The sequence below is a fragment of the Leptinotarsa decemlineata genome, unplaced genomic scaffold (genome assembly GCF_025532065.1).
Source record: "Leptinotarsa decemlineata unplaced genomic scaffold, Ldec_3_MD MMD2_tig00000199_RagTag_RagTag, whole genome shotgun sequence".
In the NCBI taxonomy this organism is placed as follows: domain Eukaryota; kingdom Metazoa; phylum Arthropoda; class Insecta; order Coleoptera; family Chrysomelidae; genus Leptinotarsa; species Leptinotarsa decemlineata.
In genome coordinates, this window is record NW_027412544.1 from 14,315,429 (window position 1) to 14,342,655 (window position 27,227).

Below are 27,227 nucleotides of genomic sequence, written 5' to 3' on the forward strand. Positions count from 1 at the left end.
GAAGACAAAACTTTGGTGTCAAGTAGTTCAGGAGTATTTAGGTGTACTTGAGATTCTTCCTCATAACTTTATATTGGCCGAACAGGAAGAACCTTTTCTTCAAGAATGGAAAATCATAGCATGTGGAGACGAAGTTCACATTCTCAAACTATTTTTCGTAAGTGCGGCATGAGTTCAACCACGACTATGAAGTATTAAGTGAAGAGAAAGGTTTGAAACTCAATCATTTGGAATGCTTAAAAATTATTACATTAAGGAATTGTAAAAATTTACTGAATGACTAAATATAATTGAATTATATTTTTCTTTTGAATCCGTTTTCTGATGTGGAAATTGGAAATCAGTTTATTACATATCCATCAATTGAGTTTTATTATGTTCACATTTTTGATTAGTTTATACCAAAACTTAGGTGAAATGAAATTATTAGTTATTAGGTAGATTGAAGATCACATAATTCAAATTGTTATTAGATAAATCACCAATTAGGCAGAATTGAGTGAGTATGAAAACGTTTGTGGAAGCTATTTATATCTCACACTGAAGTGTTGCTTGAACAGTATTACTACTGAGTGAGAATGAACGAAAGGATTTTTTAAAGAACATAGTAACTCACTAACTAACATATTAACGATGTAAGCCTTTTCATTTAAATTCTGACTTTGTCTTCACGATCAATCGTACCTAATCCACCTCGATGCAGAGTGGTCTTTAGCAGCAACTTCGATGAAGTGAATTCAGCAAAGTAGATGAATCGTGAACAAATCTCTGACATAGTACGTGTACTTAGTTTCGACTTTAATTTTCTATAGTCACCCACTAATTTCAAAAAAAATCCATAAAAATGGGCGATATACGTTTTTCAATATTTTTAGGATACTGGTTATGGTAACCATTGTCTTCTCCTTTCAGATTTGGAATCCTGTCATGGATATTTGAGCTATTTGGTATTTCAACTGAACCCTAGACTTCCAAAATAAGTGTGTCTGGGTTGAATTGTTATTTGCCAAAAATCCGAAAAAATAAAACATCAATGTCTTTCATTAACATCAGATAGGTACCATGAGGAAAAATTTACAGGAACTTTGTTCGTGACTTCAAAGTAGATCAACTTTTTTGTATTCATTTTTGTTGAGTGGCGAATTCTAGATGATACGTGGTTTAAATTTCACAAAAGTTAAATTATGTTTCAGAAATAAAAATAATTTTCGAATCATCAATCAGTGTGAAAGCGTTATTAAAATTTTCTAATGAAATTGTTGACATGAAGAGCATCTAACTTGAAATGATGAAAATTCTCATTGTATTGTTTTCTTGATCATACTTTCACAGAAACTAAAATTAAACTGTAACAATACCAACTTGGTTGTGAATTGCAATCTTCTAATGGAAGTAAAGAGTTACACGACTCACGATAGATCGGAACACTATAGAAAATTGCATGAAATGTTAGAAAAGTATGAAGATGTCACGAATTGTGAAGTGATAATATTTTGTAAGGCAAAAATTTCAGCGACACTTCATAAAAACCTTTGGGATATTAGGTTGTTTCAGAAGTTTTGATGTCATGTTTTTTTGTATCTCCATATCTCGATGAATATTTATTCTATTGTTCGTGGTATATACTATTCATTAAATAATTTTATGCTCTATACAGGGTGTTTTGAATTCGATCCTCTCCATTAGGATCTCCGAAACTATTAGAGATACGGAAATGGTTGAATTGAGACAAAGTTGTGCAATCAGCTGACTAACAGTATGTCGTTGAGAAAGTTCTGGAATTCTGAATATATCCGGAGATATCCGAAAAAAACAGAAATTTCAAAAAATGTTTATTTTTTAAATAGCTTTATTTTTCGAAGGATTCGAAAATAAATTGCATTTCCACATTGTCATTTTTTTCCTGCTATATTATGGTGTTTTCAGATTTGCTATCCGACGTTTCGTCTTCCGGCCACCATCATCACCTATATTTTTCCTTATTGGCGCTTCATTGGATTCTTTCTGTTTTGAATAGAACCAGATTTTACCAATGATGTATCATAAGTTTTCATTCCTTTTCAAAAAATTGAAGATATTGAAAAAAATTGATCCTTATCATAATAGGCTTTGACTTTGATTTTTCTAAATTTGACTTTCAATTTGCTGAACTCAATGACATTTTGTTATTGTACAAGTCATTGAATTTTTAGCGAAGAATGGGTTTCACGAATGAAGAAAAAAGAGATATGATACAAACGTATCACAAATACGATAGAAAAAGTTTAAGGACAGCGGAAATGTGTTCAAACTTGCATCCCGAAAGACGACAACCACATCGAACTATGTTCAAATTATTGGATCAAAATCTCACCAAGTGTGTTAATAATAGGCTCATTATACTCATACTACGATTTTCAGTAGTGAAATACTCGAATCTCACCGATGACCACAACTTTTTATTCTGAGTGTTAGTTCCCTAGTTGCTTCAGAGAAATAGATCAGTATTGGAGACAGATAATGTTTCATCTGTTCATCTGTCTATCCACCTGCAAGTCATGCGCATATATTTTTACAATGTCTGGTCGACTCATCAATTATTGGATTTTTGGAAAATCACATCGGTTTTTCATAAAAATTCATGAAGAGTTAAACTACTTGGACGATTATTTTCAGAAACAATTGTGTTAACTCAATCGTGGATAACTACTGAAAGAATCGATGGAATAGAGAAACGAAAAAATGTTAATATGAAAAAATAGGTGTAAAAAGACTGTTTGGAATTTTTTCATGCAATACTTGAAAAGATGAAAAGTTGTGTAAATAAAAATGAAAGAAACAATGGAATTTTGCAAAAGCCCTAATGTTTCTGTTAACTGTACGAACATATAGTACGGGAATAATTGATGAAAACAGAAAAAGACATATAATAACCATATAACTGATAATTCGGTAGATGATGAAAAATGAAATGTCGCTAAGCAAGTTGGCATCATCAGGGGATGACTGAAACTACTTCTTTAAAGCTATCTCATGAGGGTTACTGAATTATTCCTAGATTTTGTTATCGTCCAGTTATTATAACTACCTAACTTACATTCTATTCCATATTTTTTCACTTGTAATCATGTACCAGTGCGAGCAAAGGGCTTTGCAGCTCAGAATATACTTGAAAATAAGTGTCCCCATATTAAAAACAATCGAATATATGAAGCAACATTCAAAAATTGATTAAATATGTGGTGAAGTAGTGGATGAGTTAATCCAGCTCACACAAATTCGCATGGAATAAAATTATTTTCATTTCGACAACTGTTTCACAAACAGTATGAAGGTACGTCAATGGGCAACTTGTTGTCTCCTCTCGTGGCTACACAAATATGAAGATAGAGGATTTCTTGACTTGTCTCAATATCATATCTCAAATATCTCAAAATGTGAAGTTCACGTATGGAATTGAAGAAAATGAAGAGTTACTATTCTTGGATGAGAAACACCATCAAGGGTATAGAATTCGATGTACATATAAGAAGGACACCAGTACTTTCACATATATCCTTGACAGCTCCCACTGTTGCTCATAATGGCTGATTACGTTTCCTTTAAGCAGAGAATATATGATATTAAGAAAAATATTATCAAAGAAAAACGGGTATCCTCATTTAGATCCACGACTTAAAATTAAGACTCAAAATTTGTAATTTTTTTATGAGAACCATGAATTAAACATGGAAGTGGCTTTCAAAATTGTTTGTGAATTTCAACAAGTGTTGAGCAACGAAGACAAGACGTATACAGTGAGTTTCAAAAAGTTTGCGCCATATGGTAAATTTTTTTACCATCCATCTGTCAGCAAATTTTATTCGTGATAAAAATGGGTGCATTGCGGAAATCTTAGATTTGAGTTGTCAGAATTTTGAATTTTTGAACGGTGTACAGGGGAGAACGGAAAATAGAAATTTTGATCATGGTTAAACTACACTCATTTTCAACATTAATAAAATAATTTATTGAAAAATCCATTTTTTATGGTTCTAGCCTCATGAAGACTACTAGTATCTCCCTCATATCCCTCATATTATTATAATAACATTTCTATGTGAAATTCAGTTCAGTTTTGATTCGAACTTGGAAAATCGATTTTTGTTGAAAATGGTTTGAATTTTCACTAGTTTTTTGGTGCAAAACTGATATTTCACTCTGTGTGTATGTATGTATTTATGGATGTTCAGCAATAATAAATTTAGTGAATTATTTCTTGTCATTGAATCATACTGATAGTTATTATGGAGTGGTGGACATGTAATCAGGACTTGCTTACTATTACTCGCTTCAATATTCCAGAGTTCCTTAGCCAGCGATACAAGTCGATTTTCAACAGCATTTGGTTTAACTGAATGTTCGGAAATGAAGGGTATTTGAGACAATCTGGAGAACATATGATTTGTTTGCTCATCATAATACTTCTGGGCTTCTTCAGAAGGTATTTTCTGGGATATTAATGATAATAATAATAATGTTTATTTATCAAAAAATTACAATATTGAATACATAAGTTTATATCAGTAGTGCTTGAGAGCTGCATAAATAAACAATGGCATCACTGAAGAAACAATCGCAAGATTGTTCCTTGTGCGTGATATAGCCTATAGAAAAGACAAAAAAATTGACAAAAAAAACATTCATGTAGTACATAATACAATATTTAAAATATCACAATGATTGGTTATCAGTTTCATGCAAGATATTACACGAGATGAAATATCACAGTCGAGTCGGTAAAAACGTTACATCCAGATCAAGTGAATAACACGATCGGTTTGAAATCTCAGTGAACATAATATACATATATCACATTACAAATTATCTAAATATCACCAATAGATGGTTAACAGTTTTATGCAAGGTATCACATGAGATAAATATCACAGTCGGTGAAAAGTCACATCTATAGTCTCATTAGAGATACACAGCGTGACTCACGGTCGATGGTAGGTTAGACGTTTCTGGAAAACGCAAAGCATGATTCTTCTGAAAATTTCACCTCTCACATTTCCTTACCTCTTCTATCGATCATAAATATTTTCAGCATTGCGGCGTTGCAACTTCCATCAAAAAGTCCTAGCAACTTTATTTTTTTCAATGGAACACCCCGTATATTAATACATTTGTGGAATCGCTCTGGTATTTTAATACTTTTTTGTTGATGATGTCCTATACCTATCTCTATCTGTTTTCGAGATAAAAAATAAATTGTGCTAAATATGGTCCAAAACATAGCCTTAATTGAAATTAAGTACATCAGTACTCTCAATTCATGAAAAGTTGATATTTTGATGATAGTTTGGACAAACTCGAAATATTCAAATAAAACCAAGAAATCGACTCCATATCATACAGGGCGTGCTAAAATTACTATTATTCCATAGTCGAAAATTAATTTTTTCAAAAGAAATCCCCTGTATATTACTCGATGAGAAAGATGGTGAAAAATGCTTCAAGATGATATATCATGTCCCTATATCTAAATCGTTAAGTTTTCTTAATAAAGCCGTTTTTGTGGAAAAAAAGTTATTCACGTTCTACCTACAAGTGTTGAAAGTGGCATTTTATTTTGTGAGTGGGGATTATTGCAAAACGAGCGTCAGCAAGTGGAGCAAACTCACGAGCAAAATAAAATCACTCTTAACAAATGTATCATACAAATTTTTTTTGTATAACGTTACTGCTGATAATAAAAAAATTATAGGGTTCATGGGATTTGAACACACGATCTTTAAAGGCATATGTTACAACTACATACGCCAACTCACGTTATTTTAAGGAGGATTATTGGTTAGTCATGAAGGACTTTCTACAGTTGGACTGAATACTACTTTTTCATCTTCAGTAACTTCACAGGGATTTAATATTACCAATAGCACGAACTGCATGTGTGAACTTTTCTAAATGATTTTTCGGTAGGTGTTCTGATTAAAGTGTTTCTATCAAAGAGATTTTCAATAACAGTTGTACAAAAAATAATTTTTAAAGAATTTGATTTCTAGGTAGTCGTGGAAATATCAAGCTTATGACAGTTTGGTGACTTTTATAAGTAATTGATAAATGGTTATTGACATTATTTCAAAAAATCGCCAAAAATGAATCAAATATTGATTATTCAAAGGAAGTTCTTATGAAATTATTTATTATACATGAACAGTGTGATCAAATCATTGCCAGAACTTGTAGAAAATTCAACCAAATGTATCCTGAATTAACACCAATGAAAGAGAGGAAGTTTGTAAGATTACAAAATAATTTCCTTAACTATGGCTCCATGTTAAAAGCGCCTTCAACATTACCAAAACCTGTTACTTCAAATGAGGACAATACTGTTAACGTTTTGGCATATTTTTATGCATATCCAGAAGCTTCCATTCGCAGTGCAGAAATAGATTTAGGTGTATCACATGCTTCAGTACAACGAATTTTGAAAAATCACGGAATGCATCCGTATAAATTTAACAAAGTTCAAGCTCTAAAAGCAGAAGACTTCGAACGTAGAATGCATTTTTGTGAATCCCTTTTGATTCATAAACAGGAAGATCGGGAATTTTTGTCAAAAATAATTTGGAGCGACGAATCAAAATTTACGAGGGATGGTATTTTCAATAGAAAATACTGGGCTGATCATAATCCTCATGTTACAAAAGAAATGGGTTTTCAAGAAAAAATTGACCTGAATATTTTCTGTATTCTGAAGAACAATAAAATTAGCTTTTTTGTTTATGAAGACACACTGAATGCAGAGAGATATCTCCAAATATTAAGGACGACTGTAACCAATTTTCTTGAAAATTTGCCTTTAGAGGAATATAGGAATTCGTGGTTTCAACTGGACGGAGCGCCAGCTCATTCCACCCAGGAAATTTCCAGGAAACTTGACGAACTCTTCGACGATCGTTGGTTTAGGCGTTTAGGACCGTGGGATTGGCCACCGAGATCACCCAATCTCACGCAACTTGACTTTTTTTATGGGGTGTTTTGAAAGAAAGGGTATACAGTACTCCAGTGCCTACCAAAGAAGAATTGCGACGGCGAATAGTGCGGAGTATTGAAGATCTGGATCCCCAGAAAATTGAAAAAGCAACCACAAGTCGCGTACAAAAAACATTTTGAAGTGTTTAGAATGTAATGGACAACATTTTCAGCATTTATTGTGAACATGTGATATTTTGTTAACAATTTTGTAATTTTGAATCATCCTATTCTGTTATTGTCTGTACTTTCACTTGTTTTAGCCCACAAAATCTTACTTTTTACCTAGAAATGACTGATTTTTGGTACAGTTGTTTCCTGGAAACTTTGAGCCATAGTTAAGGAAATTATTTTGTAACCTTACAAACTTCTTCCCGTTCATTGGTGTTAATTCAGGATACATTTGGTTGAATTTTTTATACGTTCTGACAATGATTCGATCACTTTGTTCATGTGTATGATAAATAATTTCATGAGAACTTCGTTTGAATAATCGATTTTTGCATTCATTTTGGAAGATGATTCGAAACACCGTCGATAACTCTTTGTAATTACTTATAAAAGTAACCGAACTGCTATTAGCTTGATAATTCCACTGCTAAATCCAAATTCTAAAAAAAAATAATGTTTCTAAAAGAAGCGACTTTATTGAGTAACGATTTAGGTATAGGGACATGATATATCATATTACCGAGTAATATACAGGGAGTTTCATTCGAAAAAATGAACTTTTGACTACTTTTATGCACAATGAAAATAATAGTAATTTCAGTACGCCTTTTATGATATGGAGTCGATTTCTTGGTGTTATTTGAATAAATTGAGTTTGTCCAAACTATCATCAAAATATCAACTTTTCATGAATTGAGAGTACTGATGTACTTAATTTCAATTAAGGCTATGTTTTTGACCATATTGAGCACAATTTATTTTTTATCTCGAAAACAGATAGAGATAGGTATAGGACATTATCAACAAAAAAGTATTAAAATACCAGAGCAATTCCAAAAATGTATTATTATATGGGATGTTCCATTTAAAAAAATAAAGTTGCTAGGACTTTTTGATGGAAGTGACAACGCCGCAATGCTGAAAATATTTTAGATCGATAGAACAGGTGAGGAAATGTGAGAGGTGAAATTTTCAGAAAAATCATGCTTTGCGTTTTCCAGAAACGTCTAACCTACCATCGACCGTGAGTCACGCTGTATATCATTGTCTTTTGAATAGGACGAACAAATTTTTAAAACTAATGAATTATGACAGGTATGAATTTTTGCAGTTTTTACAGTAAAATAATTTTTTGGAATATATGTCTGTCATAACTATTTAGCCAATTTTTTACTTGTTTCTTAAACTTAACGTAGTTTTGACAAGTTTTTATGGTTTTAGGTAGTAAATCCCAAGTTTTTGGACCCAGATAGCTGCAGTGTCTCTGTCCCACTGTTTTGATACATTTCGGAACCACAACACTATATTTTTGTCTCCTAGTATTGTATGGGTGATCCGAGCGTGTTATTTTAGTTTCATTTTTGTATATTTTCTGCAACACTTTTTGGCAATAGAGCTGTCTAACATCGAAAATGCCACTTTCTTTGTATAAATTATCGCTTGGATGCATCCTTCCTTTGCCCAAGATGATTTTAAGATTTTTTTTTGTACAATACTGAGGCAATTTGAGTGTGTGTCATTTACTCCTCCCCATCCTATCATGCCGTATGAAAGTTGGGACTGAACTAAACTATAATACACAGTTGTCAAATTGGTGATATCAAGGTATTCGTTCAAGAGTTTGAATCTTGATAGGAATGAATTTATTTGTGAGATACGATATATGTAAATCCCATTTCAAATGTCGGTCAATTTTTATACCGAGGTATTTAATGGAGCTGGCTTCTGGAATTGATATATTCTGGTTTATATTCAATGGCCCCATATTCGGCAAATTGTTAGTATAGGAGGTGAAGGATAAGTATTTGGTCTTTTCCGCATTCAAAGTTAGTTTATTGTATAGAAACCATTCATTAATATTGTTGAAATCTTTTTCCGCCTTCGCTTTCAGTTGTTGCCATGTATAGTCACTATAAAATACTGCTGTGTCATCTGCAAAGCTCAGAATAGTTCCTTCATAGGTCATTTTCGGAAGGCTGTCTATATAGATGGTGAACAGAAGAGGGCCTAAGACCGTACCTTGGGGAATCCCGTAGGTAATCGTCCTTGGTGTACTTACTCCACCATCAATATCGACTACTTGTTTATGGTTTGAGAGATACGATTTCAATAGATCATGCGGTTTACCCCGCATGCCAATTTTTTCCAGTTTCTCAAGAAGCCTTGTATGACGAACAGTATCGAAGGCTTTGGAAAGGTCAATAAAAATGCAGAGTGACGGTTTGGAAATGTCGAGTGATTTGTAGATATGAGTCGTCAGTTTCAATATTGCATCTTCTGTAGATCTGTAGATCCATACTGTTGTTGGGACAGGATATTATGTTTTTTCATGAAATGTGTCATTCTTTCTTTTATTATTTTTCCAAAAATTTTTGCTATGTGTGATATCAGAGAATTAGGTCTATAATTTGGAATTTGTTGTTTATTACCACTCTTGAAGAGCGGTTTGATGATACCCGTTTTCAAAATGTTTGGAAAGATTCCGTTTTCGAAGCAACTATTAATTATATGGGTAAGAGGGACTGTTATAAAATCTGCTATATGCTTCAACATTTCTGCAGTAAAACCGTCGTGTCCAGGACTTTTGTTTAGTTTTAGTTTTTGTATTATTCGTAAAACTTCTTCAGTGTCTGTGGGATATAAGAACATATTTTTATTGATTTCAATTGTTTGGTCTTTAAAAGAACCGGGTTTTAGGATTTTGTCAGCAAGTTTTTGCCCTATTTCACTGTAATGTTTATTGAATTCATCATAAATGACCTATTTATTTTTCCTTATATCACCATTATTCAATACAATTTCAGTAATTTTTGTTTTGGGACAAGTTTTATTGCAGATTTCATTTATACCATCCCAAAGCCCTCTTGATTTGTTACTATTTTTATTGATTTCGTTTTGGAAATATTGTTTCTTGATAACTTGATAACTTTCGAAACCCTGCTGATTTGTAGTGGTATTGTGAAATGTGATGAAGTACAGCCTTACATAAAAACCATTTTCCGTATCTTCTCAGTACAAATCCGTTATGCCATTATATTCAATATCGTTGTTTGATAGTTCACTTTTTGTTAGTTCGTTTCCAATGTTGAATATTGCTGTTGTTGATAATTCTGTTGATATTTATAGTACCATATCTACGGAGTTATGTAATAAAAATCAGATGGGGCACACTTTCATGAATTACAAATGAGTTGGTTCAGCCTTTGATATTAGCAGCATAATTTTTTAACTATGGTGAAATTATTTCATTTTTACTGCTGTATCCAATGGCCCTGATAGTTGTGCTCATCAGCTCTCTTTTATTGTAGTTTGAATTCAGGATGAATTGCATTGAAATCTGGTTTCCATCTTGTATATTCAACAATTACGCCACGTTTCTACCATTATGCTCGTCGACGACTATTCAATCGAGCTAAAGATTCAGGTAACTGGGAGCTTTAAAAAACCACTCTAACGTCATAGAACAAGGAAATTAGAAAGGCAAAACGGGAGTCTTGGAGGAAGTCCTGTGAGAGTATCTCTGATTTACCTTGCAGCGCAAGAATTCACAAGATTCTCTCTAGAGAGCCGACTGTTGAAATTGGGTCGATTAAACGACCCGATGGAACATTTGCGACCTCTAGTAAAAAAACGTTAGAGCTGTTGATAGAAATCCACTTTCCTGGAAATCTGACTCTTTATAACAACAGACCGCCCATCTTCGAGGGCGCTAAACGCCCAAAAAAGAACGACTGGGACGTCACAAGAAAAGTTATAACAGCACCGGCAGTTGAATGGGCTATCAAGTCTTTTCAGCCCTTCAAATCTCCCGGAGAGGATGGTATATTTCCAGCTCTTCTTCAAAACGGACTGGGAATAATTTTACCTATTCTCACAAAATTGTATAGAGCTAGTCTGGCGTGGAACTATATACCACTCAGTTGGGTGTGGGCAGCAAGGATGGTGGGAACTGGGCCGGAGAGACCCACACCCCAAATCGGTACGACTAATCAGCCTTACATTCTTCCTGCTAAAAGGACTTGAGAGGACACTGGACGGATTATATGCATCCACACTGAATAACCACCAGTATGCTTATCAAACCGGCGAATCAACAGATTCAGCATTAAACAACCTCGTTGAGAAAATCTCCCAATCCCTTGACAACGAGTAGATTGCGGTTGCTGTATTTGTTGATATTGAAGGAGCTTTTGATAATGCACTACCTAAATCTATAGGATTGTCTCTGGCTAGAAAGGGTATAGAATCGACCATAACTGGCTGGATCTATGCCATGCTAGTAAACAGAACTGCAACTACGACTCTTCAAGGCGAGGCTATCAGGTTCAGGGTCACCAGGGGCTGCCCTCAAGGTGGGGTTCTATCTCCCCTTCTGTGGTCGCTCCTGGTGGATAGTCTGCTTGATGCCCTCGACGGAAGAAAAGTTGATCTGCAAGCTTATACAGATAACCTCGTCATCCTGTCGAAGTCCACGTCGGGAAAGGTAGCTTGTAATATCCTCCAAAGCGCGTTGGATGTTGTTCACAGTTGGTGTCTGAGGGAGCAGATGTCTGTCAACCCCAGCAAAACTGTGTTAATCCTCTTCACCAAGAGGAGGGAATTGGACGATCTAACGCCACTTTCCCTCAATGGTGTGGTCATTCCATTTGGAACGGAGGTGAACTATCTTGGCATTGTCCTTGATGAAAGACTCTCCTGGAACGCTCACTTGGAAAAAGTTTCACACAAAGCCAGACTGTCTCTATGGACATGTCGAAGGATTTGTGGTAAAACTTGGAGTTCAGGTCCCGAACAAAGCCATTGGATTTATGTGATGATTATCAGACCAATAATCACGTATGGTGCAATTGCTTGGTGGCCGAAGGCTTTACGGCCCAAGCGAAGCTCTCTGGCTTACAGAGACAGGCTTGTCTGGCTATCAGTGGTGCCATCAGTACCACACCATCAGCGACCATGGATATCCTTCTAGATCTACCTTCTCTCCACATTTTTCTGGAAAGAGAGGCTAGATGGACTGCATACAGACTTGTGCACATTGTCAATTTCAAAAATCAATTCAATGCAGAGTGTTGGTTGACATTGGAAATCACAGCATTCTGGTAATGACCTCTGACTTTATGCCTCCAACTGTCAACTACGAACTGCCTTATAAAGTACTATTTCCGAGTAGAGAGGACTGGATCCTGCGGGAGAAGGAAACATTAAGAGCAGATAGTTGTTGGTTCACAGATGGATCAAAAACACCTTTCGGTTCTGATGCAGGTGTTTTCAGTCGCAGACCCAGGACAGAGTTATCTACCTGTCTAGGAACTTATGCGACTGTATTTCAAGCGGAAATTTACGCTATTGAATTGTTTGCGGAGAGATTGGATAAATCCAACCTCACTCACAAGTCAATAAAAATATTTTCGGACAGTCAAGCGGCGTTGGAAGCTCTTAGCTCCCACCGAGCAACGTCTAAATTGGTAGCAAACTGCCAAAAAAGACTCTCCTCGAAAGAAAGACTAAACAGATTGTCTCTGGTCTGGATTCCTGGCCATACTGGCCTGGAAGGCAATGAAGCTGCTGACTCACTTGCAAAGGAGGGCAAGAAGAGTTATGGACTTCTGGCAGAATCTTCCAGGATTGGCTCACTCCAAGGCGTTTATTCACCCTTCTAAGCTTTATTCCAAACAGTTGTTGGACTACAGTAGGGATGAACTACGATGTCTAACAGGGCTTCTTACAGGTCACTGTCATTTGAATCATCACATGCAGAGACTTGGACTGTCGAAAGACAGTGTGTGTCGCCTCTTTCTGGAAACTGATGAAACTGTAGAGCATATACTTTGTGCCTGCTCCGCTGGGGACCGAATCAGGTTCTTTGAGTTCTGCAGATCCGTATTCTCACCATCTGAACTGAAATATCGTTAAGAAGCTGGGTTTATGTGGCCGAGTGTGAATAGGTGTGAGCCATAATAAGCCCTTATGGGTTGCGCTGGAGGGTAGAATAGACCCTCTAACTTTAGACCTACCTACCTACCATTATGCTCTGATATTAAGAATTTTTTTTACGTTTTTGTCTAACCGTTTTAAATTACTATATATTTATGTCTACAACACTTGAATGTTCAAATGATTCATAAGTTAATGTGTAAATAACCTTCTGCCGAGTTTTTATGAACATTGTTTGTGTATAGATGCTTTTTGTATGAACTTATTATATCCATAAATTTTTTTCTGTGGTTCAGTAACCTTATCTTCGAGTTAATCAATTTTTAATGCTGCAGTGTGCAATTCATTTCGTGTTCAGATTTCACTACTTCCTGGAGAGAACTTTCGTGTTCCTCTTCAAATGTTTGTATACAATCATCTTCGTCCGAGCTGTCCTTACTCAAATCATATATTGTTTTTTCTGGTGAACTGATTTCTCCTTGGTCTATATCTGAACTTAGAGTCATCGTTACAACAAACTATGGTTTTACTACACAAATATGGAATTTGATTCTTTTTTCTCGTCAAACAACTCTTGTGATGTATACCCAAACAGGTTTTGCATACATAGTAACTGAGTAACTCAGATGTGCAACAGTCAAAAGACATATTTGTTGAGGTTTACGAATATCGACTTACTTGCTTGAACAGTACGTTAATTATCAGACCTCATATACGTTTGCTGAAATAGGGGTGCTCACAGGTAGTACATAACCAATTGAAAATGACAAATTGATTCTCTGACCATATTTTGCAAGGCAACGATTCGTGAAGATGCCTATGAAAACAGTAACATAGCTTGTAAGGGGTAGTTATATGCATCTCTTGATGTTGCTAAATTAGTTAGTGAAACGCTAGTTGAGAGAGAACATTTTTGTCCCGTTGAAGCAAAAGTCCTTTCAACAATTTTATTTGATGCCAGAGGTTACGAATTCTAGTTATCAAGCAAATTCACGTTTTGAATAATGAATTGTTCACTGAAACAGTGCAGGTTGAGAATATGAGAAGAAATATAGAGACCACTTTTATTGGCCTCGACAATTTCTGTAAAAAGGTCATTATGTTTTTCATGATGTGTTTATTTTGAATAATAACTTTCCGCAATACGATGAGAACACATCTTGCATTGCCTCATATGCAATACTAATAATGAGAGCATTCGGAACTTATTTCAAGTCAGAATTTGCTTGTGGTTCAATTGTTGATACCTATATCAGGATAATTATAGAAGCACAGTTTCCACATTGAACATTTTTTTCTCATTGAAATTTCTCTTCACCTAATCCCTACAAAACATTATGAAAATAAAAAAAAAAATTGAAAATAGTAGTGAATTCAAAGAATACTTTGATCAATAATATCCGCTGTATCCTCCTATGTAATTCAACGTACAAACGTAATTTTAATTACAGTGGTATGAACAATATGTTTTGAATGGTTACTCACCTATTAGTTTCGAAGACGTAACTTGGCCTTTTCATAACAAGCAACCTTGGCAGAATATGAATGAACACTCTTTTAACCCACGGCGACATTCTATGAGTTTGTGAAGATCGAAAATGTACGTTAAGTACCACAACTGTCACGCAAATGCTGAAACAAAAAAGAATTATATTAAATAGGGAATTTAAAAAAACTCGTCATTCCCATCATATTTTCAATTGAGTTAGCTGTGCTTGTTGTTGATATTTATGAAATATTGATTTCTGGTAGGAAGAGTATTTTTGGTCAAATCAAGAAATGCTCCATATATCAAACTTTCGATGATATAATAGATCACGAAGAAGTAACACTTCAAATTATTTCTGACTAGGCAGCTATCACAGTGGTCGCAGGACATAATTTTCGATACTTAACTGGCAGAGTTATGGTTGAAACCCGTTCGATAAAAAGCCTACATCGAAGTCACAGAAACCACTTTACCCCTGAGGCTAGATGAAGATCAGCCATTACGTGGAATCTTCTTCAACAATATTGAGGACGAATATTACTGGAGTTATATCACAATAACAAACCCTTATTTTCATCACCTTGACATGAGTTCCAATCACTAAGTGATCATATTCAAGAGGAAGATTAATTTTCCACTTGAAGATGATCTCTTGGTGATTGAAACACGTGTTGAGATGTTGAAAATAATGATTTGGTGTTGGGATAAAACTCCAGTAATACTCATTACTACACCAAACGTTTCAAACAGTGCATCACGAGCTGCAGTCGGAAACTGAGAAATTCGTCATGACTTTTCAGCATATGCAGTCTCAACATATGGTTGGTTCACTTCAACTTTTCGCAGTCCTACTGTATTGATGAGACATTACTCTGAAATACAGTGAATCCATTGCCAAGAATGAGAAGCAGCGAATTCATTGAACATTTTTTTTCAGTTCTGGGTAAGACTAATATCATCAAAAAATTAAATAAAAATCAACAAATCACTGAAATATCGTCTCCGAACTCCGCAGACTTTATCCAGACGACCACTGTGTGCAATAAAGTGCTTCAATTAATTGTAAGGGGCTTCGTGGACAGAATATTAATTTTTTCTATCCAACAACCCAATTTTGTGACATTTCAGTGAACTCAGATTTTTTTGCAAACGAAAATCGTTTCCGAGTATATAACATTTCACTACAATAGCAAAAGTTAGTGGCAAATTCTGTAAACGAATATGTAAAGCATGTACCGCACCAAATCAACAATGTATGTCGATTACAAACGCAATCAGGTACGAGTATGTAGATAACTCAGTGATAGGATTACCGCGAAACGTTCAAAACATTGGTGTATTCCATGGCTGTGGCTCGCCACATTTTATTTATTGTGGAGGGTTGTGTGAATATTATCAGCTATCAAAAATGCATGATTCCATAATTATAGATGCTCATAGAAATTTAATGAGTTGTTCAATCCATTTTAGTTGAATTGAAAATATTGATATAATATTGATTACATTTTGATGGTTCATTCGCGAGTTAATGCAAATGTTACGATAATGTAAAGCGTTATATTGTGAAATTAGTTTATAATCCAGAATATTTATTTCATGAGTGATTTTTGGCGGACGTTCGAACGCAGTAAGTGTGCGCAGAAATGCCATAATCTCCCGTTCCGTTTGCTTTCTAATTTCCTACTAGAAAGTGCATTGAGTAATAATTCAACTTATTAATGACAGTTTATGAGAACGCACTCAATAATGCTGAATGAATAATTTCCTGTTGGTTATTCAAAACAGAAATTGAATGTTTGCGTTTACTGATTTCCAGAGATTCCAACGAATGTAATTTTTGAATGTAATGATAATTTTCTGAACTGAAGGGTGGCAAGCATAGGTGGTCCTTCTCATATGAACTTTTGGGTATGATATACATGTTTGTAGGCCCCTGATTCGTTACCTTTGTTACTTTTTGGCTTGTTGTTCCCAAGGAGTTACCAGTCTATTTCAATGTTCTCTTTTGTTACTCGTAGTAGTTTTCATCCGAGGATTTTTCTGTATTTATGTGTTTCGTAGGTGTTTGTGTTAGTTTCAATAAGGGGGTATACTTGGTTGATTGCCTGTTTGAGAAAATTTTTGTTGAAAATGTACTTGTCTACTTTTTTATCGAATTTAATTCCTCAATAAAATTCTGAGTTTGTCGATCATGCTATGGCAAGCTGCTTATTTATGTCAATGAGGGTGAATAGAATGGTTGTTGATAGTTGTGTATGGTTTGGTTTATAGTAAATATTTAAATCATATTTGTTGATGATTTTTGTAATTGTGAGGTCTAAAAAGTGTATCTATTTATATTTTGAATTTTATTTTTCCGTGAGTAGAATTGACGTATTGATTGGAATTAACAACAGAACTAGAAACACGAACATTTTTCAAATAGGTCAATAAACAAGTATACCCAAACATTGAAAAACTCACATCTACAAAAAACTCACACATACAGGAAAATCATCGGATAGAATAAAAATACTACTAACAAAAGAGAACATCAGCATAGAATATAACTCCTCTGATGGAAACATAAATTGCAACAAGTTATGAATGGACAGAGATAACAAATCAGGAGTCTACAAACTAGCATGTGGATCATGCTCAAAAGTTTACACAGGAAGGAATTCCAAGAAATTTCAAAACGAGGATCGCCGAAAATGAAATAAGTTTCGTCCTGAAGAAAAATAATTCAACCTTTGCTTGTCACCTGTGAGAGAATATCCATTATTTCAATATGGACATAGAGAAAATAAAGAGAATAGTACATCTGCCGGAATCCCTGGAAATCAATAAACGCAATAAACCTACAGGTCGTTTCTTCAATCAACATTTATACATATTAACGTTTTTCTAGAAATAACATTGTATAATTTTTTTATGCCTTCTGAATCTACCTGTTTTGGTCTAATTATTCATTCATCTAATTGAGTTTTTTACATAGAATGATGATATTCAACCTATTTTCTACAAGTAATATTGCATAGCACTTTGTGCAGATTTTTCATTCAAAATCAAACAATGGGTCAGAGTATTCACAATCAGTATGAAAGGAGTCTTGTCAGTAGATAGTCGAATGTATGATTTTTTTTTGGTGAATTTTAAAAGTAATGATTTTTATCATCCTAATGTTTTTTCTGTTTGAACTTGAATCCTATATTACTTAGAAATTTTTGAGTAGTCAATATCTCCAGAGATATCCAAGTCACGGAAAAAATATTAGTAATTTTTACCAAGTCAGATTTTTATTGGGTTCAATGAAGTTCTTGATTTCAAAAAAAAAATTCTCTGCCCAATAACTCAGACTTGAAGCAGAAAGGACTTTGTTTTGAAGAGATTTTGAAGACTGCTGAAGACTGAAGAAGAAAGACTGCTGATGTATGTAATATAATGAAAACTAGAAAACGGAAGTGTGAATTATGTTGAAATGGATTAAACTACGTGTTAGTTTCAACACAACTCGGCTATCAATACTATTAATTATAGTTTCAATATAATTTTTCAGTTCATATACATCAATATGTTTCATTTTGTACACCTCATTCGTAGCAATCTGTTTCCAAAACAGTCTCGCAAGATTATTTTTACGCCACTGAAATTATGTGCTGGTACTCCATCCTGCTGAAAATAGATTATCTGACGAACCATCAGATCAAGATCATCGAAAAACTCTTCCAACACTCTTGTTAATAAATTAATGTAACGGAGTACGTTCAAAGAACCATATTAAAAAAATTTACTGCCTCTGAACAGACCCCATCAAACATTAATACTAAATTGTTTTTACGGATTGTGGTAATGGACTGGAAATGGATTATGTCTACTCCAATATTGAAAATTCTTACTATTATACATCCCACAATTTGAAAAATTAATGTCATCGCTCCATATACTATTTCTATAGAAGTTTGGATCTTGTCTGCATTTATTCATAAACCCACGGCAAAACCCCAAACGTATCTCGGAGTAAGCAGGTTTTAGTGTTTGCACTGGTCTTACCTTATAAGGAGAAATCTTATGTTTTTTCAGAAATCGTTGAATAACAGACGGTGGAACAGCTATTTCTCTAGACTAGATGAATCTCTGACGAAATTATTTGGATTCATATCAAAGTTTTTTAGGCTTTTTAGTTCTCCTCTTCTCAATAGTTATTTATTATACAAGGAAAAAAATATTAGATTTTAGCTCAAAGTTGTGTTTGTTGTCTCCCGACGTGAAGCGGAGGGAGGTAAAAAACCGAGAACTAAAAATCTAATATTTTTCTCGTGTATAATACACAATTTTTTTCTGTGATGAGAAAAACAACGATTTGATTTTGGAAAAAACATATTATTACAATATGTTGAAGTCAGAAAATGATCCATGTAAAATTCGAATTTTTAAACAGGTAGACTCTTGTACTCACAGCGTTGCTAGGAAACCACTCAATAGAAAATCGAATAACTGTCAATTTAATTCTGTGATTTGATTTTAAAATTGCGAACTTATTGTTCAGTAGTTATTGGCAAAAATGTCTGATTCCGAGTTTTCTCTGACTCCACCGGAGTTAGTAGAAGCAGCGAAAGTAGCGTCACAAAAATTATTGCCAGCTAAATCGCGGAAACTTTATGAAACCGCGTATTCAAGATTCATGGAATGGAATATGAAAAAGACATGCAGTTCTCTCTTGGATACGGTGCTTGTTTTTCGGAACTGGCACAACAACAAAAGCCATCAACAGTGTGGTCGAATTATTCAATGATTAAAAGTATGTTACAATCCAATAATAATGTAGACATTTCAAAATATTTTGAACTTATTACACTTCTGAAACAAAATGGGAAAGGATACACGCCCAAGAAAGCTGCGATATTTACGAGTACACAGATTAGTGACTTTTTAAATAATGCTCCCGATGAAGTTTATTTAATGGCCAAAGATGTTGTTGTATTTGGGATTGCAGCAACTTGTCAAATTTGTGAAATCAGCCAGATAACATTAGATGATATTGAGATTCGAGAACGTTATTAATTGTGAAACTCAAGCAAACAAAGAATGATGTATACAGGAGATTTGTAGTTACTAAAGAATATATTAAATTTTACCGAATGTACATAGCCCTTCGTCCAGCAGCAGCAAAGGATCGCCGCCTGTTTCATGCATATCGCAATGGAAAATGTATCAATCAGGTTGTGGGTAGCAATCAGTTTCATAAGGTACCTAAAGCAGTGGCTAATTTTCTTCATTTTGAGAATACCAATTCATATACAGGTCATTCATTTCGAAGATCGACTGCTACACTTTTAGTTGAATCTGGGGGAGACTTGACACTTAAGAAACATGGTGGTTGTGTACCGGTGGCTCTTGAATTGAAATCAATATGGGAATGATCAAAAAGTACTTATCTATTTATTTTTTGATTTTCATGGAAATATTTTCCAGCAGTTTGACTGCATTAACCTTTCTACATTTCATATCATTTCTAGAAAAATGTGGATTCGTTTTCCGATGGCATTTCAGGTAAGCTTCCCAAATTTCTGCCACCGCAGTTGTCGGTTGATTGATCAAACCACCAACAGTGACATACAAACGTAGAAAGTTGACTTGGGTGTCACACCAATAGGTGGTTCCACTTATGTTCCGCTTGCTTTTACGCAGCTATTTTTATCAAGTACTTTCTTGGTTTTTCGAAAGTCTTCAATCGAGGACCGCCTGTCCGGTACTGACGATGCCCAATAGGCTGAAACAGCTGTCTGCCGGTGACTCTTGAATTGAAATCAATATGGGAATGATCAAAAAGTACTTATCTATTTATTTTTTGATTTTCATGGAATTATTTTCCAGCAGATTGACTGCATTAACCTTTCTAGATTTTATATATCTTTATTTTATTTTATCTGTTTTTCCGTTAATCAGCTGTCGCCCACATACGAACAACAACTCTCAGAAGTTGAGAAACTTGCGCGAGCTAAGGACTAACAAGGTGTCTTAGCTTTTAACGTGTGATTCCTAACACGGTTGCAGAATCATCCCAGCTTCAACCAGATAAATTCTCTCGTGAAAAAAGTACTCACTTTTTTTCCGGGGAAAAAAGTATTTTCATAAAAAGTGACATTTTGTTACCTGTCATCAGAGATAAAATGTCAAACTTTTTTCCCGTCAGAGAAAAAAACTATTTAATTGTTCCTGAATCGACGATGAAGCACAGCAAATAACGCTAATTAGGTAATTCACGATCAGGGAACGAATTACTGTAGTGTAGGAGTGCTTATACGCTATTTTTATGGCAAACCTAGTGGGATTCTAACATATCATATTTTTCTTGATAGGAAATCGGCATTTCGAAAAATATTTGAACAGTAGTTGACAGTTACAATAATTTATGACATTGTCATGATATAGTTGAGAACATTTGACAAATATTTTTTCAAAAAAGTTTCAGGGCAACATGATTACTCAAAATTATTCTGTTTTATTGAATCAAGCACATTTTTTTTAACCGCATTAAAATGACGCTTCAGTATTTTCTGTTCTTTACATAAACGGCTTCAATGTTATTATAGCAGACATAGCACAAAATAAATACGGCTAGTGGAATGGCTTTAACTAGGGTGTTTGGACAATCATGAGGTTTTATTTGCCAAAACAAGTGAAATAAATATTTTCATAAAAGTAGCTCATTTTCAGAAATAAAAATGCATGATGAAATATAGGGTGGTCCATTTAAAAAAAATATTTCATGAAATGTTTTGAAAATACGACTGTAATTTTTTTGTTTCCAGACGGTTTCACCGTCGAATTCATTTCTGATTGACAGTCTTATTCATGACAATTCTGTTATTGCGTCACTTCATTTTCCATCTTGTTCATTATGTGGATATTTACTTATTTTACAAATTGGACAGGTTCTGTCATTTTCGAACTTTCAATCAAACAATTTTTGGGGCTTTGTTGATGGCATGAAAATGTTACTTCTCCATTATAGTTATAACAAAGGTAAGGTTCAGTAGGATATAATTCAGTGCCCATCATAGTATTATCTTGAGCATGGGTGGCCAACCGGTCGATCGCGATCGACTATTAGTTCAGTCGATCGTTGCAAGGCAAAAAAATATTAATACGTAGAACAGACTGCTAAAATATGTTTTCTGGGCGTTTTGAGCAAAAAGAAGCTACTTCTGTAGCTTCTTTCTAAGTGAGCTACAGAATTGCACAAAAGTGCCATAAGACACTTGCCTTAGGGCTCTTCAGCACCAATCTGTATGATATTAATAGAAAAAACTGCACAATTCATTCATAAATCACGAATGAATGTCATTACGATGTTATCGATGACATAAGTAGATCAAACTTATTCCGTGACATGACTAAACACAAAACATGTAATGGATATTTCTTTCAAGATTGTGAATTCCATAAAAGGAAAATATCTCCAGAAGTGGCCCTCTAAATAGCAATTAGATAAGAAGGAACCAGATTTGGCATCGTACACTGACTATAGGCGTGATGATTATTAGCAATTGCGTGATTTAGATTGGTAATGTGATTACCAATTCTCACCAGATTCACTGGAAAACTGAGCACATTAAATCTGGAACTACAGGGCAAGAATAAAACAGTAACAGAACTGTTGAGTTATGTTGCAGCAAACTTCGTCTATGTTAGTTGACTCGAAAAAAAAAATCAATAATTTGTAAACATCAAGGATCATATGGAAAAACATACTACCTACAATTTCATTCCTGACAGGTACACGGCAGAAATTGAGGCAATGGTAACATACTTCGAGATTCAATTCAGTGATTTCAAAAAAATTGAGAAGTTTGTAGAATTGACCAGTTATACGTTTAATGTTTCCATTGAACAGAGTGATATCTATGAAATTGATACAAAATTTGCAGATACATTTCAAATGGACCACATGATATTTCAAAAAGAAAGTACTACTCTGCGCTGAAACTTATTTCTAAAAGCAGAGTTATCCTCAGGTCTAGATTTCTGGTTTCTAACAATACAATTTACAAGAAATATGTTGAACTACTGCACTCTTGTTTTGGTTCAACATATTTATGAGGTTTATCATTTTCCTATTTGAAACATACAGAAAGTAAATACCGTTCTCGCTTGACAGACGCTCATACATTGTATTCTTTAAGGTTGGCAATCTCCAACTACAAACCTGATTTTGCTAATTTAGCGGAAGATGCTCAAACGCAATGCTCACACTATAGTTATTAACGTTACAAGGTCGATATGTAGCAAATAACAGATGATATTGAATATTGTTATCCGAGGCGCAGCCGAGGATTATAACAAGACTTTTCCTAATCCCGCTGAGAGATTATATTTTGATTACGAGGAAAGAACAAACCACGCACCTTCATGATTCTATAGAAAAATCCCAACATTGTGTTGTCATGGAACACGAGGATATTATAAACAACGTCAGGTTTTTATGTTCGCGAGTTCGCTTCAACAACGACCATGGATGAAATTGAAGAAATTGAGAAACAACATTAAATTTCTTTCGAAATATTGAATGAATCATGTGCAGTGAGCGTTGGTATATTGCCAAAAATAACTCAAGAGCGATATAATAAAAAATATGAAAATTTTGAAGAGTGGCGTGAAAGCAAGAATGTAAAGGTGGTTGATGAAGATGTATTATTAGCCTATATGAAAGGAAAATCAGAGGTTTATTCTTCTAATTCGCTATGGACCAAGATTTCAATGTTGAAACTTGCTTTTAAAGTTTATTGACCACATTGACATTTCAAGGTTAGTTTTTAAAATCGTACACCATATCAGAGTACTACCTACAGAAATGGTATTTTCAGATTTCGAAAATTATTTTGGCTAAATCATACTTTATGGGATACTCACGGATTTTCGCGATTTTTTCTGGGATGATAATAATAATAATAATACATTTATTTTCCCAAAGATGATAAAACATATAGGAATAGTCACTTATAATCTAAAGATCTAAAAAATAAAAAAATCATCCAATGTATAAAAAACATTGTCGAGTAAATATTTCCTCAAGCGAGTTTTAAAAATAGAAATATTGGCGCAACTAACTATTTCTTTCGGCAGTTTATTAAAAATCCTCAGACTCAAATATTCAGAAGATTTCGAAGATACAACATATTTACAGAAGGGAATGTGGAAATCAGTGCATCAGAAACATATGCCATATCGTAATCGGGAGGCTACTTGTGCATGATATAATACGATTAATTGTTCACGTAACAAAATGTCCTTAAGATTTCGGAACATAAAACATAATGAGTTCAATTTTGAGATCAAGTTGGTACAATGTTCCTTCCAGTTCAAACCAGAGTCTACAGTAATTCCAAGAAATTTAACTGATATAGTAGGCTCAATTAAGATTTCATCAGTTTTTATTGTTACAGTTTCACATTGTTTTTGGTAGTTGTGGAATCGTATCATATTTGTCTTATTACTATCGAAATAGAGACACTTCTGATCACACCATGAAATGAGGTTACCAACCGCAGTTGTACAATTTTGTTTCAAGGTATTTTCACATTTGTCAGAGACAAATATATTGGTGTCATCTGCATATCTAATAAAGCTGGCAGATGATTCGATATTACCCATGTCATTCGTGTAGAATAAAAATAAAATTGGCCCCAAAACAGAGCCTTGGGGAACGCCCATAGAGATATTTTGATTAGCAGATTTAGTGGAAGATATACTAACAAATTGTTTTCTGTGTGTTAAGAAACTCCGTATCCAGTCGAGTGAAACTCCACGAATACCATATTTGTACAATTTAGACAAGAGTACCTCATGCTGAACGCAGTCAAATGCCCTGCTGAGATCACAGAAGATCCCAACAGGGCACTCACCTGATTCGATTGCTTTCATCAATTTTTCATAAAATGACAACACCGCACTCTGAGTTGAGCGTCCTGGCAGGAAACCATGTTGGTTATCTGAGAAGATGCTACGACTTAATGCAAAATTCATAAGTCTTTGGAGATAGGAATATTCAAAAACCTTAGAAAAACAGGATGTGACAGTAATAGGCCTATAATTTTCAAGATTTGCTGGATTTTGCTTTTTGTATACTGGGATGACTTTGCCGATTTTCAATAAAGATGGAAAACATCCACAAGTGAAAGAAAGATTAACTAGATAAGATAGAGGCGAAATAATGTGACGTAACACCTTCTTCAAAATAAATGACGGAATACTACATGATGGTAGGAATTCAGAACACTCTTTATTTTTTGTAGGACTCAATTAGTTTTCGAGATATAGCCTGTCAAATTTTGTATTACGTCATATTTTACCTTTTTTTTAAAGCAATAAACGATTGCAATTCACATATTTTTTTTATTTAACACAACTTTCTCCATATCATCGCACCTTTTTCTATCCCTTTTCAATCACTTATTGCCGAGTTCCCTGGAATTAGAAAAAAATTCCATAATTTGTCAGGTACACACATCGACATGACTTTATAGGTTATGTCGGTGGGTGCACACCAATCACTTTTTATAAATTGCATTAAGTTTTACTATTCGAAAATACGTTCCTTTCAGAATTCGGAAATCAGGTTAGATGTTGAAGAAACATAGTTTTTACAAAAGTAAATATTCGGAAATACGCTCCTTTTAGAATTCGAAGATCAGGTTAGATGTTGAGAAAATATTGTTTTTACAAAAGTAAATATTCGAAAATTTGAAGGTTAGGTTAGATGTTGAGAATAAATAGTTTTTTAAAATTCTAAAGTAAGGTTAGAGTGAGGTTAGGTTGAGTTAGGCTAAGCACTACTCAAACTTTTGAGTATTGCCTAGATGATGACAGTACGACCAGCTGTCGAAAGCGCTCGCAGATAATTGAATAGAAGTTATAAAGCGTCAAATCCTTTTTGTGACTCACATTCAATATTAAAATACTGAAAGTAAAGAAAAATTAGTTGCATCATTTATTTATTATTCGCCCTATAAAACATCAATTATGTTTCGTCATCGTCATCGACTTCTCCGGTTTCCTGCAAGGCATCCGTTATTTCTTCGATATTTGTCACATTCTCGCAACCCTCTAATACTCGCATTACTTCAAACATACTTTTTCATTCCTCCTTGATTTTCTCTGTTTCATTGACAGAACCGGGACCTTCACGGCTTTTCAATTTAGGAGCCAAATAATTCAATGGAATATCTTCTTCACTATCATAAGAGTCCTCAGAGTCAATAACTTTTGACCAAGATTTTTGAATAGTGAAAGCGCGCACAGAATCCTAAGCTTGATTCACCCAGTACATAACATCGGGTAATCCGGAGCTCTATTAAATGCGACTCGCATAAACGGGGTTCTACTGTATTTTACTGTATATAAATATATATATATATATATATATATATATATATATATATATATATATATATATATATATATATATATATATATATAGATAGATAGATAGATAGATATAAATAGATAAGTACTTTCTGATCATTCCCATATTGATTCCAATTTACGAGCCACCGGTAGACAGCTGTTTCAGCCTATTGGGCATCGTCAGTACCGGGCAGGCGGTTCTCGATTGAAGACAAAATGTGAAAAACCAGCTCCAGCTTCGAATCCTTTTTGTGACTCACATTCAATATTAAGATACTGGAAGTGAAGGAAAATTAGTTGCATAATTAAAAAAAAGTGTATATATATATATATATATATATATATATATATATATATATATATATACATATGTTGAAATTATTCTTCGGGTTTGTTCCGTGCATTGTCATCCCATCGGGGATGGCAATGCACCACATCATCTGGCGATTATTTGTAAGTGTTCGGAAGTCGTCTGACCCTACTCAGATGACTTCTCACTGTGCGGGTACAATGATGTTATTACATATATACCCTTCTTGATTACTTGAATTTGGTACCTGAATGTTTTGGTACCTCAGTTCTTCTTCTTCTCGATATGACCTCATCTCCCCGTAAAGGTCTGAAATTTTAATCGAAGGTCCCTAATCCATCCCTATAAATTGAGACACAGAGTTCGAACTAATTAGTCTAGTTGAAAAAAACCAGACATCACCAGAAGATGGCAAATGAGACTTTGCCGAAACGCTGTGAAAATAATCCTTATGGGGAGAAAATACACAGAACACGGAGCGAAACCCGAGAAAACAGCTCATCATACTTTATCGGTGAGAATCTTCGAGTTAACATATATATATATATATATATATATATATATATATATATATATATATATATATATATATATATATAATGTTGGGGATGCAGTCAAAATTGCTGGACTGTTGTTTAAAGAATACTCTTTGTTATATGGTCGAGCTTTCGAGAATGTTTATTCCCTTATCAAGACATCTACAATAAATTGATAACATTGAAGCAAAATTGTAAAACAATAGATAAAAAGTACTTACTAACTTGAGGTTATAGTAAAAAGTATAGTAAAAAGTAACTTGAGGTTATTGTTGGATTCAAAATGTATGTTTTTATTATTCCCTCTGTATATAGATTTTTTATTTATTTTATGTGATGTCTGATAATATTTTTAGTTAAATCAAGTTTGTTAGTAGAAAGAAGATGTTGATGACAGTTG

The 27,227-nt window shown here is 34.2% G+C and overlaps 1 protein-coding gene across 1 annotated transcript in view; it reads right to left on the bottom strand.

The window, feature by feature from the left end:
* The window catches only part of nAChRalpha4 (nicotinic Acetylcholine Receptor alpha4), a 700,819-nt gene that overhangs the window by 45,700 nt on the left and 627,892 nt on the right, over positions 1–27,227 (bottom strand). Inside the window, exon 8 of the mRNA XM_074173005.1 lies at positions 14,590–14,736. Within this exon, the coding sequence (XP_074029106.1) occupies positions 14,590–14,736 (147 nt within the window). The remainder of the gene's footprint in view (positions 1–14,589; positions 14,737–27,227) is intronic.